The sequence below is a fragment of the Zingiber officinale genome, chromosome 4B, assembly GCF_018446385.1.
Source record: "Zingiber officinale cultivar Zhangliang chromosome 4B, Zo_v1.1, whole genome shotgun sequence".
Lineage (NCBI taxonomy): Eukaryota > Viridiplantae > Streptophyta > Magnoliopsida > Zingiberales > Zingiberaceae > Zingiber > Zingiber officinale.
Window position 1 is genome coordinate 126,195,355 of NC_055993.1, and position 13,716 is coordinate 126,209,070.

At 41.4% G+C, this 13,716-nt stretch overlaps 2 protein-coding genes across 4 annotated transcripts; one reads left to right on the forward strand and one right to left on the reverse strand.

Moving 5' to 3' along the window:
* The first annotated feature begins 6,643 nt into the window (after positions 1-6,643).
* On the forward strand, positions 6,644-10,306 carry LOC121976524 (RPM1-interacting protein 4-like). Of its 3 annotated transcripts, none has more exons than XM_042528713.1 (5): positions 6,683-9,144; positions 9,253-9,484; positions 9,556-9,743; positions 9,819-10,007; positions 10,135-10,306. In XM_042528713.1, the coding sequence occupies exons 1-5, from the start codon at positions 9,139-9,141 to the stop codon at positions 10,162-10,164; spliced, it is 645 nt and encodes a 214-aa protein (XP_042384647.1). In that variant the 5' UTR covers positions 6,683-9,138; the 3' UTR covers positions 10,165-10,306. The 3 variants fall into 3 exon arrangements, 2 of the variants coding, with proteins under 2 accessions (XP_042384647.1, XP_042384648.1); XM_042528714.1 differs by having other exon boundaries at positions 6,688-9,144; positions 9,822-10,007; XR_006110651.1 differs by lacking the exons at positions 9,819-10,007; positions 10,135-10,306 and having other exon boundaries at positions 6,644-7,005; positions 7,128-9,144; positions 9,556-9,762.
* A 32-nt stretch (positions 10,307-10,338) lies between these two features.
* On the reverse strand, positions 10,339-12,538 carry LOC121976525 (stearoyl-[acyl-carrier-protein] 9-desaturase, chloroplastic-like). The gene is made up of 3 exons (XM_042528715.1): positions 12,340-12,538; positions 11,189-11,687; positions 10,339-11,106 (listed from the first exon to the last, which is right to left on the reverse strand). The coding sequence occupies exons 1-3, from the start codon at positions 12,456-12,458 to the stop codon at positions 10,546-10,548; spliced, it is 1,179 nt and encodes a 392-aa protein (XP_042384649.1). The 5' UTR covers positions 12,459-12,538; the 3' UTR covers positions 10,339-10,545.
* Positions 12,539-13,716: the final 1,178 nt, after the last annotated feature.

Consider the following 13,716-nt stretch of genomic DNA (forward strand, 5'->3'; position numbering starts at 1 on the left):
CAAGCCTTGAAAATGAAATTGAAAAATATTCCTAAGGTGATTAGGATGTGCCAATCATATTTGAAGAGTTGTCTAGAGTCAATTTAATTGGCACATAGTGATCTAAACATCCTTGATATATGATCTTAGATCTATTACACTTAGGAATATAGAACCTATGGCAAGATGATCAAAATTATCAAAAATGACAACTAAGGCTAGTTTTAGGTATTTTCTATACCTTTATGTGCTATTTGCCATATATTGTTTGCCATATACCATGTCATGACATCATATTTATTTTATGATCATTTAAAATGTCATGATAATGCTTAGGTTAGTTTAAATGTCATGCTTTATTTAAGTTTCACACTTTATGCCATGACATCATGACATTGACACATGTTTTTACTTATGAAATCATTATATGCCATGTCATCATCTTGTGCATTAATGATCAATGAAATTGATTTAAGGACTAAGACACAATTTGATATGGAGATCAAATTGATGTTTAGAAAATGCATGAGAATCTAGCCTAAGATAACCTAAACCCATATCTCACATCAAAATTGACTTGGATGTGTTTGATACACCTTAGATGTGTGTGAGATATTAGGATCATGAGTTAGGATCAAGGTGCATAGTTCTTGTACCTAGATGAGACTAATTCAAGAAGGAGGATCATAGGGAAAGCTTATGTACAAGTCATGTACATTTAGCCCTAAGATTGTGGTCCTAAATTAAAGGGTTAAAAATCATTTCAAAATTGATTTGAAAAACCTTGATGAAGCCATTCTAGTGATAGCATTCATCATTGAACATTGTGATACAAAGTTTACTTAACTTTGAACTATTTCAAAGTCTTTTGAACTTTGTATCAAGATTGAAAAATGGAATCTATTTTCACAGAAAACTATTTTTCCTTGATAGTATATGTTATGAGGAATGTATCCTCAAAATTTCACAATTTTTGGAATTTTATGGAATTTATTAGGGGTTTCTGAATTTCGGGAGAAGAAAAATCAGAAATCCCTGTGATCAAAGTCTGGATCGGTCACTGGACCGATCTAGAGTGCTGTGGATCGGTCTGGGGACCGATCCAGTGAGGTCTGATAGCGTGCCAATGTGCTGAAATTCGACTGGATGTCTGAAATTTCAATTTTTGGGAGTTGAGTTTCGGATCTCTAAAGGATTGAAACTCTCCAAGACATTGTTGGTGCAATGGTCAAGGGGGAGTTGGCCTTTAGGGGGAGTTTTACCTATTAGTCAAGGGGGAGTTTTTACTCCTTAAGACTTTTGAGGATTAGTGATAAGGAATTGTCACTAAGTTGAGTGTTGAGTTTAGTATCAAGGGGGAAATTAAGGGTTTCAATAAAAGGTATGAGACTTTCATTGGGAAGAAACTCTTGACCTTGATTCCCTCTTTTTGATGTGTGTCAAAAAGGGGGAGAGATGTCCCAAGGGGGGGTTAGGTTATCAGGTTAACTTAACTTGTTTATGGGTTTTGTCAAACATCAAAAAGGGGGAGATTGTTGGTGCAACCTTAGGTCAAGGTTGACCTGGTTGACCAGACTCGAGTTGACTTGACTCGAGTTATGTTTTGATGTTTGACGAGTTATGACGATGTTTGACGTGAACAGAAAAGTTGTATCTTGATGTTTGACAAGAATATAAGCTTGGGAGATTGTGGGTGCAACTCGTGGTCAAGGTTGACCTGGTTGACCCGAGGTGAGGTGACCTGACTCGGAAAAGTCCAAGCAGGGAGCTTGGCACGGGAAAAGTCCAAGTATGGAGACTTGGCACGGAGAAGTCCAAGTATGGAAGCTTGGCACATGGAAAGTCGGAGAGGGCTCGGTAGCTCGTTCTCCGGACTGTGGTCAGAGAGGGCTCGGTAGCTCGCTCTCTGGACCGGATGTGGAAAGTCCTGGTGAGTGGAGCCAGGTAGTTTGGAAGTCCTGGTGAGTGAAGCCAGGCAGATTGGAAATCCTGGTGAGTGAAGTCAGGTAAAAACCCTAGTAAGTGAAGCTAGGTGAAAGTCCTGGTGAGTGAATCTGGGCAAGGGAAAATCCAGATGGATCAAGGGTGATCGGACATCTGGTGTTGGGAAGTCCAAGTAGATCAAGGGAGTGATCGGATACTTGGCACGAAGAGGAAAGCCCAAGTGGGTCAAAAGGATTGACCGAACACTTGGTGGAGAATTCTAACAGGTCAAGGGAGTGACCAGATGCTAGGAATGATGAACCAACAGGTCAAGGTTGACCGGATGTTGGTGTAGAAGCCTGAGGTTTAGGGTTGGGGAGTTTGGATCGGTCTGGGGACCGATCCATGGATAGGATAGCCCGATCGGTCACCGGACCGATCAAGAACCATCCGAAGCCTCATCAGAGGTTATCCGATCGATCCGAGACCGATCGACAACGATCGAGGCGCAGCAGTTCGGGAGAGAAGCTGATCGGTCACGGACCGATCAGAGGTTCCCGATCGGTGCGTGGACCGATCAGAGTTCCTGATCGGTCCATGGACCGATCGAGACGAAGCGGTTAGGGAATGGATCGGTCGTGGACCGATCCATGAGCCCGATCGGTCTGATCGATCAGCACTGCATGACGCAACGGCCAGATTTCTTCCGTGTTTCTTCGCTTTCTTCGCAGGTATAAAGGGCTGCTGCTGCGAGCCTCCTTCCTTCTTTCTTCTTCTTATTCCTTGGATTGAAGCTTCTGCTTCTGTGCTCTGAGGTTCTGAGCTTTGTTGAGCTCGCTTCCGAAGCTTCGCGTGAGCTTCCAGTCGTCGATCAGCTGCTGCGTTTGGGTTGTGAAGTTTTTGCTTCATCGCCTCCGATCGACAGAGAAGGCAAGCGAGTGTTGCATTCATATTGTTGTTTGTATTTGCTTCTTGCTTTCCTTGTACTCCTTTCTTGTTGTTACAAGTATTGTGGCGAGGTTTCTCCACCCACAAGGAGCATTTATTAGCCGGTTCTCCGGGGATTCATCCACCGACGGATTGATAGGCTTCGTCCACCTTACGGACACGCCGAGGAGTAGGAGTTTATCTCCGAACCTCGTTACATCGGTTTGTTTGAGGTTTGTCTTCTTTCCCTTTCGTTTCTGTGTTTATTTTCCGCTGCGCTAACACGTTTTGTAGAAACGCGACGATTTGGGGTCGGCTATTCACACCCCCCTCTCTAGCCTCCGTACGAAGGATCCTAACAGAAAGGTATAACTAATTAATGATTTCTGATTCGAATTAATTAGTTAGTTTTCTTTGCATGGATTCTGAAACACCAACACAAGAGGCTAGCGATTTTATGTTTCGATTTCGTGCTATCAATTTTGTATTTCGATTTTGTGTTTTGATCTTATGTTTCTATTGTGACCTCTGTAGTTAAACCTAGGGTTACTGTAAGAAGTTAAATATCCAATTTCTTTGAAAGGTTTTGTCTAGGAAGTGGTGGATGGTCCCATAACGAAGAAGGCCTAGTGTCTCGCTATGTTTAACCTGGAAGCTAATCTTTGAAATAAATATTTAATCAACTTCTGTAATATGGTTTAACTTAGGAAGATCACATCGGTTAAACTTGGAATAAAAATGTTAAGTATCTTTTCCAATTCAAGTTTAACTTCTGAAGAGCAACTTGGATTAATATTGTTAAGCATCGTTTGCAATCCAAGTTTAACTTCAATAGAGCACATGGGTAGCTAGGTTAAGTTCTGTGCTTGTACAAATTTTTGTACAAGGGAAAAAGAACGGAATCCAAGTGTAGCAACCAACAGCGTGCATGCCTCGAGAAGCATGCACGCGCGCTCCCGGAAAGCCTATATAAGGGACCCCAAGCTTCGACGGAGGTATGTTCGATTCTACTGTAGCTACTGTTACTCCGCCACTTTCGTTTGTCTTCGCTTCCTTACTGCTTCCGTCGAAGATCTGACTTGAGCTTCGGAGGGTCAATGCCAGGGAACCCTTCCCTTGTTCGGCACTGATGTTTTGTGGTTGCAGGTCTCAGTCATGTGAAGTCTACATCCAGTCAACATGAGCGCCACACCCCCAACGTCCACCACCTCGACTTTCGGACAGGATCAATTTGCATTTTAAATGAGATTTTTTTTTATGATCTCTGATCCTGTCTGAAAGATAGAGAGATGACACGCTGACTCAAGTGGATGGTTTGTTGACTAGCGGAATAGCTCTTCAACCGACGATAAAGCTCTTTCACAATCCTACGTACAATCCAACAATCTGATAATCTGACAATCTGACAAAGCATTAGTGACCCAAGACCGGGGTGGGGATCCTTGGCTAGGTCCTCTGATGCTCAAGTCAGTATCCTTTCCAGAAAGTGGATGAAGAACAGTAGAGAAAGCATTCTCAAGAGAGTAGGGTTGAGATGCAGAGGTTTGTGTACTTTGCCAACGGAGAGGGTCCCTTTTTATACTACCTCACATAACCTCCGCAATCGTAAGGTGGTCCCCGATGTCAGAGTTTGTTAGGTGATCGAAAAAGTATAGTCTGGTCATGGTGAGATAATGGTTCGAGGAATCTTTTATCTACCCATTGATGTATCTCTTTTGTCATTTATATCTCATGTCATTGCTGAGGCGGTTAGAGGAATATGCTGTCATGATTACCTAGTTTAGGAGAAATGTAATAACCTTCGGAGAATGCTTCAAAGGAATATTCTCCGACAAGGTCTGATAATTTGTTATAATGTTATCAAAAGTTATCTGCTGAGTATATCTTAGTTAGTCCTTAAGGTCAGTCATATTGCTGTGCCATCGTATCCATCTGCTCTGTCATATGTTAAATATTGTAAAGGTTTGTTTAGAGAATAATATAGTGCACACCGCATGCCAGAGATCCCTTTGAGAAGCCATATGATAAATTATGTATGTTAGAACTTTATTTTAGGAGTAATATATCATCAAGTAATTTAAACTCGCCCGGCCTTGGTCCGGCCATGCATACACCAAGAGTCTTATGTTCAATCTGTCTTTATCCGACCGATCGTATATAAAGAACTTTAATAGGCTAAGTGTCCTTAAGCCCGCCAAGCCTTGGCCCAGCCGAGCATACACAGGGAGTCTTACGTTTGACCAGCCTTTATCCGACCGATTGTATATAAAGAGCTTTAATACGCTAAGTGTTCTTAAGCTCGCCCAGCCTTAGCCCGGCTAGACGTACACAGGGAGCTTTACGTTTGATCAACCTTTATCCGAACGATCGTATATAAAGAGCTTTAATAGGCTAAGTGTCTTTAAGTCTGCCCGCCTTGGCCTGACAGGGCATACATAGGGAGCTTTACGTTTGACCGACCTTTATCTGGCCGATTGTATATAAAGAACTTTAATAGGCTAAGTGTCCTTAAGCTTGCCCGGCCTTGGCCCGGCCGGGTGTACACAGGGAGTCTTACGTTCGACCGGCCTTTATCTAATCGATCGTATATAAAGAGCTTTAGGAGGTTAAGTGTTGCTAAACTCGGCCGACCTTTAACCAACCGAATGTATTACCTCTTTAGTCTCAGAGTAAAACCCTAAAGCCATTATATCCGATCAGGTCCACAACCAGTGGTCCTTATCCGGATGTCCTGCTATAGGGCCTCACGGGTAAGATCCGAGAACTTTGAGGCTGTGCAACCAACAAAACCAGGTATGGAATGCTCATCCATCCTAACTTGGACTGCCACATCACCTTGACTTTGACTATCACGTCATCTTCTAGACTCCCTCTTCATAACTTGTATCAATCCCAATATACCATATCAACAATATGAAAATTTATTGAAATATCACTAATGGTTAGAGCTCTAAATAAATTTTTTGTGATCCAATTCATAGCATGAGTTGTATGATTTCATGTATATTATATCAATTTCAAGATAAAATAGTAAGTTTGAATTTTCATTATTGCTCTTAAACTATAAATCTCAAACCTCATCTCTATAATGATTTAAAGATTGTTATTAAATTTTTAGATTTTACAAACCTCTCATAAATCTGGGATTAAAGACACCTTTACTGTGTAAGGTGCATAAATAAATATTCTGCTTCACTAGTCAAACTGGAAAAAATGTAGTTCTTGTTAAAGTTTAATTAGTTTAGGTAAGATCGTCTCTTAATCGAAGATTGATATTGTAGATTCATTAAATTGAGATTATTGATGTGCTAACTGAACTATAAAAAACACAATGATACTAATTGTTATTTACTTCCATTTGATTTGGGATCAAATTATTCCATACCTAAAGCTCTCCTACCTCCAAACCAGTAGCTTTGACAAAGAGCATATACTTTTTTTAGTTCTCTAATTTTCATTCAACGTAAATTGAAATCTCGCCTTTAAGAACTAAAATTTTAATATTAAAAATTAAAACCAGCCGATCTTTCATTAGTGAAGCTAAGAGAGCGTTTGGTAATCCTGTTTCTTTTTCATTTTCTCAAAAAAAACGTGTATTTTTTAAAAAATAAAAAAAGACTTTTAAATATCTTTTATTTTTTTTAAAAAATACTTATATAAAAAATATAAACTAAACACTATTTTTTAAAACATGTGTTTTTCAAAAAATAGAAATAAAAATATATGTAAACCAAATCCTCCCTGACGGTGTGATCTAGCTTTAAAAATTATTATTGGAGGCGCAGAAGCACGTGGCGATTCATGATTTGATGTAGAGGTAGCGGCCCGTTACGATCGAGATGGGCGTGGCATAACGGCACGCGGGCACAATGATTTGAGGCGTGACGATACGCGAGCGTAACGGTCGGGCGTCGGCGCTAGGGGAAGTCAACGGCCGACGACTCCGGCAGCTGTACGGCTCGTCTTGGCGAGGAGGGAGAAAGAGGGGTAGAGCATGCTTCTCCGTCCGGCCGCCTCTCGTCGCGTTTTTTAGTTTTACGACGACGTTGTGATCGGTGAGGGCACGCTTCTCCGTCCGGCCGCACCTCGCCGCGTTTTTAAGTTTTACGACGACGTTGTGATCGGTGAGCGTGGAAGGCTCTATCCGGAGTAGGAGGAGGAGAAGGGTTCGGATTGGTCGGCGCCGATTCCAAAAGCTTGCCTGTTTTTAATCATTTATCGCTCCTTTTTGTCGTCTCTGGCTGTGATTGTCGATCTTGTCTCCTGCGTTGATGTCTGGTTTTTGTCTGTTTCTGCAGTTGATCAGAGGAAAATGGTGATTGAGGCCGCTTAAACATCGATGCTAGAAAGAAATGCTCGCCCGCGACTGAATGAACGAGGAGTACTCTTTGTAGTTTAGGGTCACATAAATCCTGGTGTTGGAGCTCGATCGCTGGGGTTTTTGTTGTAGGTTCGTCGGTCCTTGGCCGGAGGGAAGGGCAGTTTCTGGAGATCGGTGATAGAGAGTGGATCTTTAGATGGAGTGGAGGGAGATTCGGCGAAGCGTGACGCTGTCGGAGCAATTATCCATCAATGATTCATCTAGTCTCGGAGACCTCCTAAAGCTACGGGAGGAGGAGGAGGCGACGCGCCTCTCCGGCCGCGATTCGTTGACGCTGGAGTCGGTTATCAGGTGCGAAAAGGGGGAATATTCTGCCGCCGGTGGTGGAGATGACGCCAGCGGAAGGACGCTTCTCGGTGTCATCCTACAGGAGCACGAGGCGAGTAGCGTGGCGGCGGAAGGGGACTCCAGTAACGGTGCCTCATGGAAGACTTTGAGGGACCGCTTCCGCCTCCAAAGTGACGGCGCCGCCTCCCCTGGCCAGCTTCTCCCGATCTCGAACCCCGACCCCGTCGACTCCCCTTCCCCCTCACTCTCCAACCTTAACTCAGAGCTCGCCGTCCCAGAACCCACTGTCGTGGCGGTAGAGGCCACATCACAACCGGAAGTTCCCTCGGCCGATTCGAGCGGTGCTGCGGTGTCGCCAATCCCAGCTGCTGTGCCCGAGGAGGAGGCAGAGGAGCCGGCTAGAGTGTCCTTGATGGCGTTACTGGAGCAAACCGACCGTCAATGGAGCGGAAGCGAGAGGGAGAGGTTACCCATGGCGGCAGCCGCGGTGGAGGCGGTGATGGAGGCCGAGGCCGAGAGCGGCGGCGGGGTCATGTCGTACATGTGCTGCGTGTGCATGGTGAGACACAAAGGAGCCGCATTTATTCCCTGCGGCCACACCTTCTGCCGCACCTGCTCCCGCGAGCTCTGGATCAGCCGTGGCAGCTGCCCTCTCTGCAACCGCGAAATCCTTGAGATCCTCGACATCTTCTAAGTTCTCATGCCTCCTCCCATTCTCCTGACTCCGGCCGCAGACACAACTCCGGCCATCACTCCTTTTTACAGTAATGTCTAATATGATGTTGTCGTTCCCTTAGACGGTGCAGTGATTAAGTCATAGATTTTAGATCAAAACTTGAAGTGTCTTAGACTAATAGCTACTCTTAATTTACTTGCTCAATACTAATCTAGGGATGAATTGACATGGTGCTAAGGGTGAAGGTGCAACATAATATGATGTTATTGTAAGGGCAGGGTGTCACGATTAAAGCCTTCCATGATAGATCAGAAATCTAAATTTGACTCAACGAGTAAATCTCAGAATCTGACTGTCAGGATAGATATGTACTTTCTTATCTGACCTATGGAAAACTTTACTAAGACAGATCATCTAGGTTCAACGCTTAATTATTTTTTTAATTATATATATGTAATGCCATTTTGTCCGAATTCTCGTTACTTTTCATCTTCCCAGATTATTTCTGATAATGATAATTAGTTGCCTTCTTAGAAAACACAATACTAATTGATTTACAAATATGCAAGAAAATTATGATAATATCTTCCTCCTATTTAATGAACCACTATTAAGAAAGAAAAATAAATACTTTACTTATTCACCAACTGTCCTTCCAGAGAAATATATATAAAATACAATTTTCTCAACGCTTTTCTTTCTGTCGAAGGAATTGCATTGCATTATTTTTCTTTAAATGCTATAAGAGGGGCCGCTCCGAGTCGAACTCGGTGGTTCCTCGTCACCGAGTCAACTCACCTTCTCTTCGCTACACTTCGCTGCTGCTTGCCGGCAGGCCCACTGCGTTCCTCCAAGGGAAGAGGAAGACGACGAGGCGAGCGGAAGCAGAAAGGCGGCTCCTTTACGCCGTTGAGACGCTCTTCTTCCCTACTTGTTTAATTTTTTTGAGTCGACGGCTCTCTCAATGTCGGTGAGTCATCTCTCGCGATGTGAATTATATATTGTAGAGACGATCAGGGTTCTATGCTGTTCTATATATTAAAGATGAAATGAAGCAATTGGCTTCTATTCTTTGCAGGAAAACACTCTTATTCCTAAATTTGGGAATTGGGATAGAACTTTTCCTTATTCTCAATGTTTTGACGATGTTCGCAAGGGTAGTAGAACTGAAAGGGAAATGATCAATCCACACGACCCCTATGACAATCCCGAAGCATTTTCCGCCAATATGTCACTCGCACAATCACCTGCAACCGCAAGTTATTCGGAGGCCACAAAGCTCAAGGATGAGGTGCACATAAAGAGAGAAGGTTAGATTTATCAACTTCATGGCTCATGTTGAATTCCGATCAGTACGTTGCATCTCACACTGTAGTTTCAGCTAATCACCGCCACGAGGATCAAAAGACATCAGGCAATCACCGTAGAATGGCTAGTAGAGGGAGTGGTTCGTCTAACTACAAGAATAGCCACTCACCACTTCACCAGAGTTGGTCAAGCAGTAGCAGTTCATTTATTTCAAAATCTGCAAGGAGATCAAGGACGAATGGTATCGAAGATGATAATAAGGCAAGCCCTTTCACATCTGTTTCCTTAGTATAATGTGTGTGAGAATATAAACAACTTACTAAATTGTTTAACTAGAAGATCAAGAGAGGCTCGATCGTGCCTAAGTTTGGAGATTGGGATGTGAGCAATCCTTCTTCAGCTGACGGTTTTACAGTTATATTTGACAAAGTGAGGGAAGAAAAACAAGCTGGAGCAACTACAATTGCCAGTATGTCTACTGAAACCACTCATGTTGATTGTAATGGACATGCACAAAAATCCTCGGTAGGTGCCATATAACCTATTCTGATTTAGTCAAACATCGAGGATCATCTATACTACAACATTGTGTTCTCAGTAAGATTGTTCTCATCATATTGTCACTCAAGCTTCCCCAATCTGTCTTTAACAGGGCTATTGGTGCTTCGGCTGGTGCAAGTGACTATTTCATTATAAAATTACGGGGCGTGATCTTGTCTTTATGTATGCATTGTTCTCAAGTTTTGTGTCATTTTTGTAGCAAGTCATACATCTCGATTTTGAATTGCTGTGTTTTGGTTGGTGAACCATCAATAAGTCTATAGATTTGGTGCAAATCCTATGACATATTTTGGGATACATCCTTTTCTTTCGACAAATCTAGTAAGCTCCCCCAAAGAAGAATAGTTCGACAGTTTGAATTAAGCACAAGCCATAAGATATATTTAACATACCTTGGAAGAGTATCCCCTTCCTAAATCGATCGACATCAAAACAACAGAAGAAAATCATAGCACGAACCTGATGCTAAAACTTACTTGGAACTCTAAGAACAGCAACTGAATTAGAGCTGCACTTCCCTGCCATGGATCCAACTGAAGGGTATTGCTGTTGTTTTCTTGGCTCTCCCGTGAGTTCTTTCGTCGAGCCTTCTGATCCTTGGAGCTAAAGTGCAGACAAAGTCCTGGGCTTTGTTACCTTCCCCGGAGAGGTTTGTTAGCTCACCGACCTTCCACCTCGTGACAAGGAACTCTAGTATGTCGGCATAGTCCTTAGCTGTGTAAACACCCAGCCTCTGGGCAACAGATGAGAAGTGCTCAAAGAGCTTATCATCGTAGCCATCGTAGATCAAATGACCGGGCATTGAAATTTTCTTCTTCATCATGTCAGCAAATGCAAGAACAGCGCCATCCGGGTCGATTTCAAACAGTTTGTCAACTATCTTAGTGTATGCTCTTTCATGGCGCTTCTCGTCTGATGCAATAATGCCGCATATTTGTGCCAACTTGAGATCTCCATACTTCTTAGCATGCCGGGCAGTATTTCCATGGGAGATGAAGGTCGCCCGTTCTTGAAACGATGTATAAACAAAACCAAGATATGGATTGTTCTCTGTCCTGGGATCCTGCAAATGCAATTGCACAATCAAATCCCAAAACACAGTTTGAATATGCAAAACCATCGAAAGCTAGTTAAGAAAATTTTACCATTCCAGAACCAATAAGATACTGAATTGTCTTCTCGATTTGTTTCATGTCTACCCTTCCAGACAAGTATAGATACTTGTTCAGAAGATCTCCATGCCTGTTCTCTTCAGCAGTCCAAGCTCTAGTCCAGAGAGCCCATGAGGTAAGACTTGCTCCTGTCTCATCCCTGACACCATCATAGGTGTTTAGCATTGTTTGGTATGTAGGAAGAGCTTCTTCAGTGATCATATCCCCCACCAAGCAAACAAAATAGTCGTCAGGAATCTCCTTACACCGCTCTCTCAGTTCCTTAACCTCTTCATTGAACCCCTCTGATGAAGGATCTGGAAGAAAATCTTGTGGCTGCCAACATTTCTCAACAGGCTTCAAATGCACCAATATGTTTTCCTCAGCCCAACCTTCCAATGATTTAAAAATTTCAATCTTCTGAGGAGGCAAGGAATGAGCGATCTGGACATGCACCGCGCGAGGAGTGAAGAGTTTTTTGGGCGTCTCCACCCTAGAGGAACAACTCAAGCTCAGAAAATGTACATAATTGGCAGGAGATCATATGTAAACCATCATAGATTAAGTTTTCATGGATGAACAAGATTAAATTAAGACATTTTTTTAGATGCACTGATAATGGTACTGACCACTGACAAATGAAATAACTTAGAACATATGAAACGAAAATATTCACCATGGTTAATCAGGAAAATGCAGCTTGATAAATCAAGAAAAATTGCTAAGAATTGATTCTTTTGGAAGAAAGGCAACAAATTAAATTCACGTTGAGTTAAAAACCACCGAATGTCTGATGAGAGGTGAGGGTTAAAATTCCCAAATCTTCCTTTTCTTTGATCACGAGCCTGCGCAGTATTTCATTAAATTATGCCAGAAATAATAGAATGTCTGCTCGCAGGATTACACAGAAAACACTGAATGACGACCATGCAAATGTCATGGCACCAACTATAATCTGGTACACAACACAACCATGATGTGCGAGTGCTGTACCCTTAGCTGAGTTTCATCAATGTCTACAATACAAGGGCAGCTATCATAATTCATAAGCAACACAGCGAAAGCGGAATGGAGAACGGGCAGGAGTAAGGATCAGATGCTACATTCGAGATAACGAGGAGACCAGGATGATGAAAGAATCTCACTTGGCGACGGCGGAGGGGATGGTGGAAGTCATGGAAACCCTACGCAATTCGGCATTCCTTTTGCCCCAGAGAGTGAAGCAGAGGAATGGCTCCTTCAAGGAGGTCAGCCTAGAAGCCATCTCTCTTCCTGTTTTCTTGGCTCTTCCCCTTCCTCTGCCTCTTGTGAGAGCGAGGAAATAGAGTAAAAACCTCTCTGCACTGGCCTGTCCTTGCGTGCAGTTGGACGGAACAAAAGAAGAAAAAGGCGAAATAATTTTAATAACGACCCGCCAAAATTGTGTTCCCCTTTTTTAAAAACATTATGATATTTTTAATTAGATTTTTGAAAAAAAAATCTTTTTCAGGTTAATATTTTAAATACAATTATTATTTTTTTAATATTGAGATCATCTTAATCAAGTAAATTATCCTAAAAACCTTAATTTATGAGTGAGTTAATTTGATTTAAAATTCTATATATATATATATATATATAATAGAATTGAAAGCATGCTTCTACGAAAACTTTTAAAATTGCCTGCAACTAATAATTAATAATGTTAATTTATAATATTTTACTAATTGTTTAAAGATTGTGCAATTAAATGTATTTTCCTGACACTCTCTGGAAGCATTCCATGAATCACACCAACCAAATTTTAAAGGAAACCAACTGGGAAATCAAAATATTTCATCCAAATATACTATGAAATTCTAGAGCCATGTGCATTTAATATGTTTTGTGAGAGAATCAAATCCTCATTATATGGTATATCGCTATGTCCCTTTCAATCGTACCGTGCCCCGGAAGACCAAAGTCTATTTTATTAGAATCTTCAATAGAATAATCTCTTTTTATTTATCATTAAGGTAATACCTCATCTTGTATTAATTTTTTTATTTCAAAAAAAAAACTCTTGTTTGATGCTATTATATTAGTTATGATTAAAAAAAATACTCAGGTCAATAGCATTATATTGTAGCAAGTATAATTTATAATTATTACAATATGAACATTTTATTTTTATTACAATATGAATATTTCATCGTTGTTCAATATTGATAAATAACATGTTACTCTGATTAAATCCGATATTCTAAACAGTAGACTAATATCTTATATAAAGACTTCCAGATAATAGAGTATAAAGACATAATTAGATTACAATCTTCTCAATATGCTATGGATTATAGACCTAGAGGCACCCAATGTTTTTCACTAATATTAAAAATATAACAAGGGTTGCATTGAAAAAAATTAATGATGTCAATTCTTTTACATATTCACAACACCCTTCCAAAATGGTTAAACACCAAATAGAACCTGTAAAATACTTGATTAGACTTCAAATTGAATGCCTAATTAAAGACAATGAGTTTCCATATTGGACAACTTAT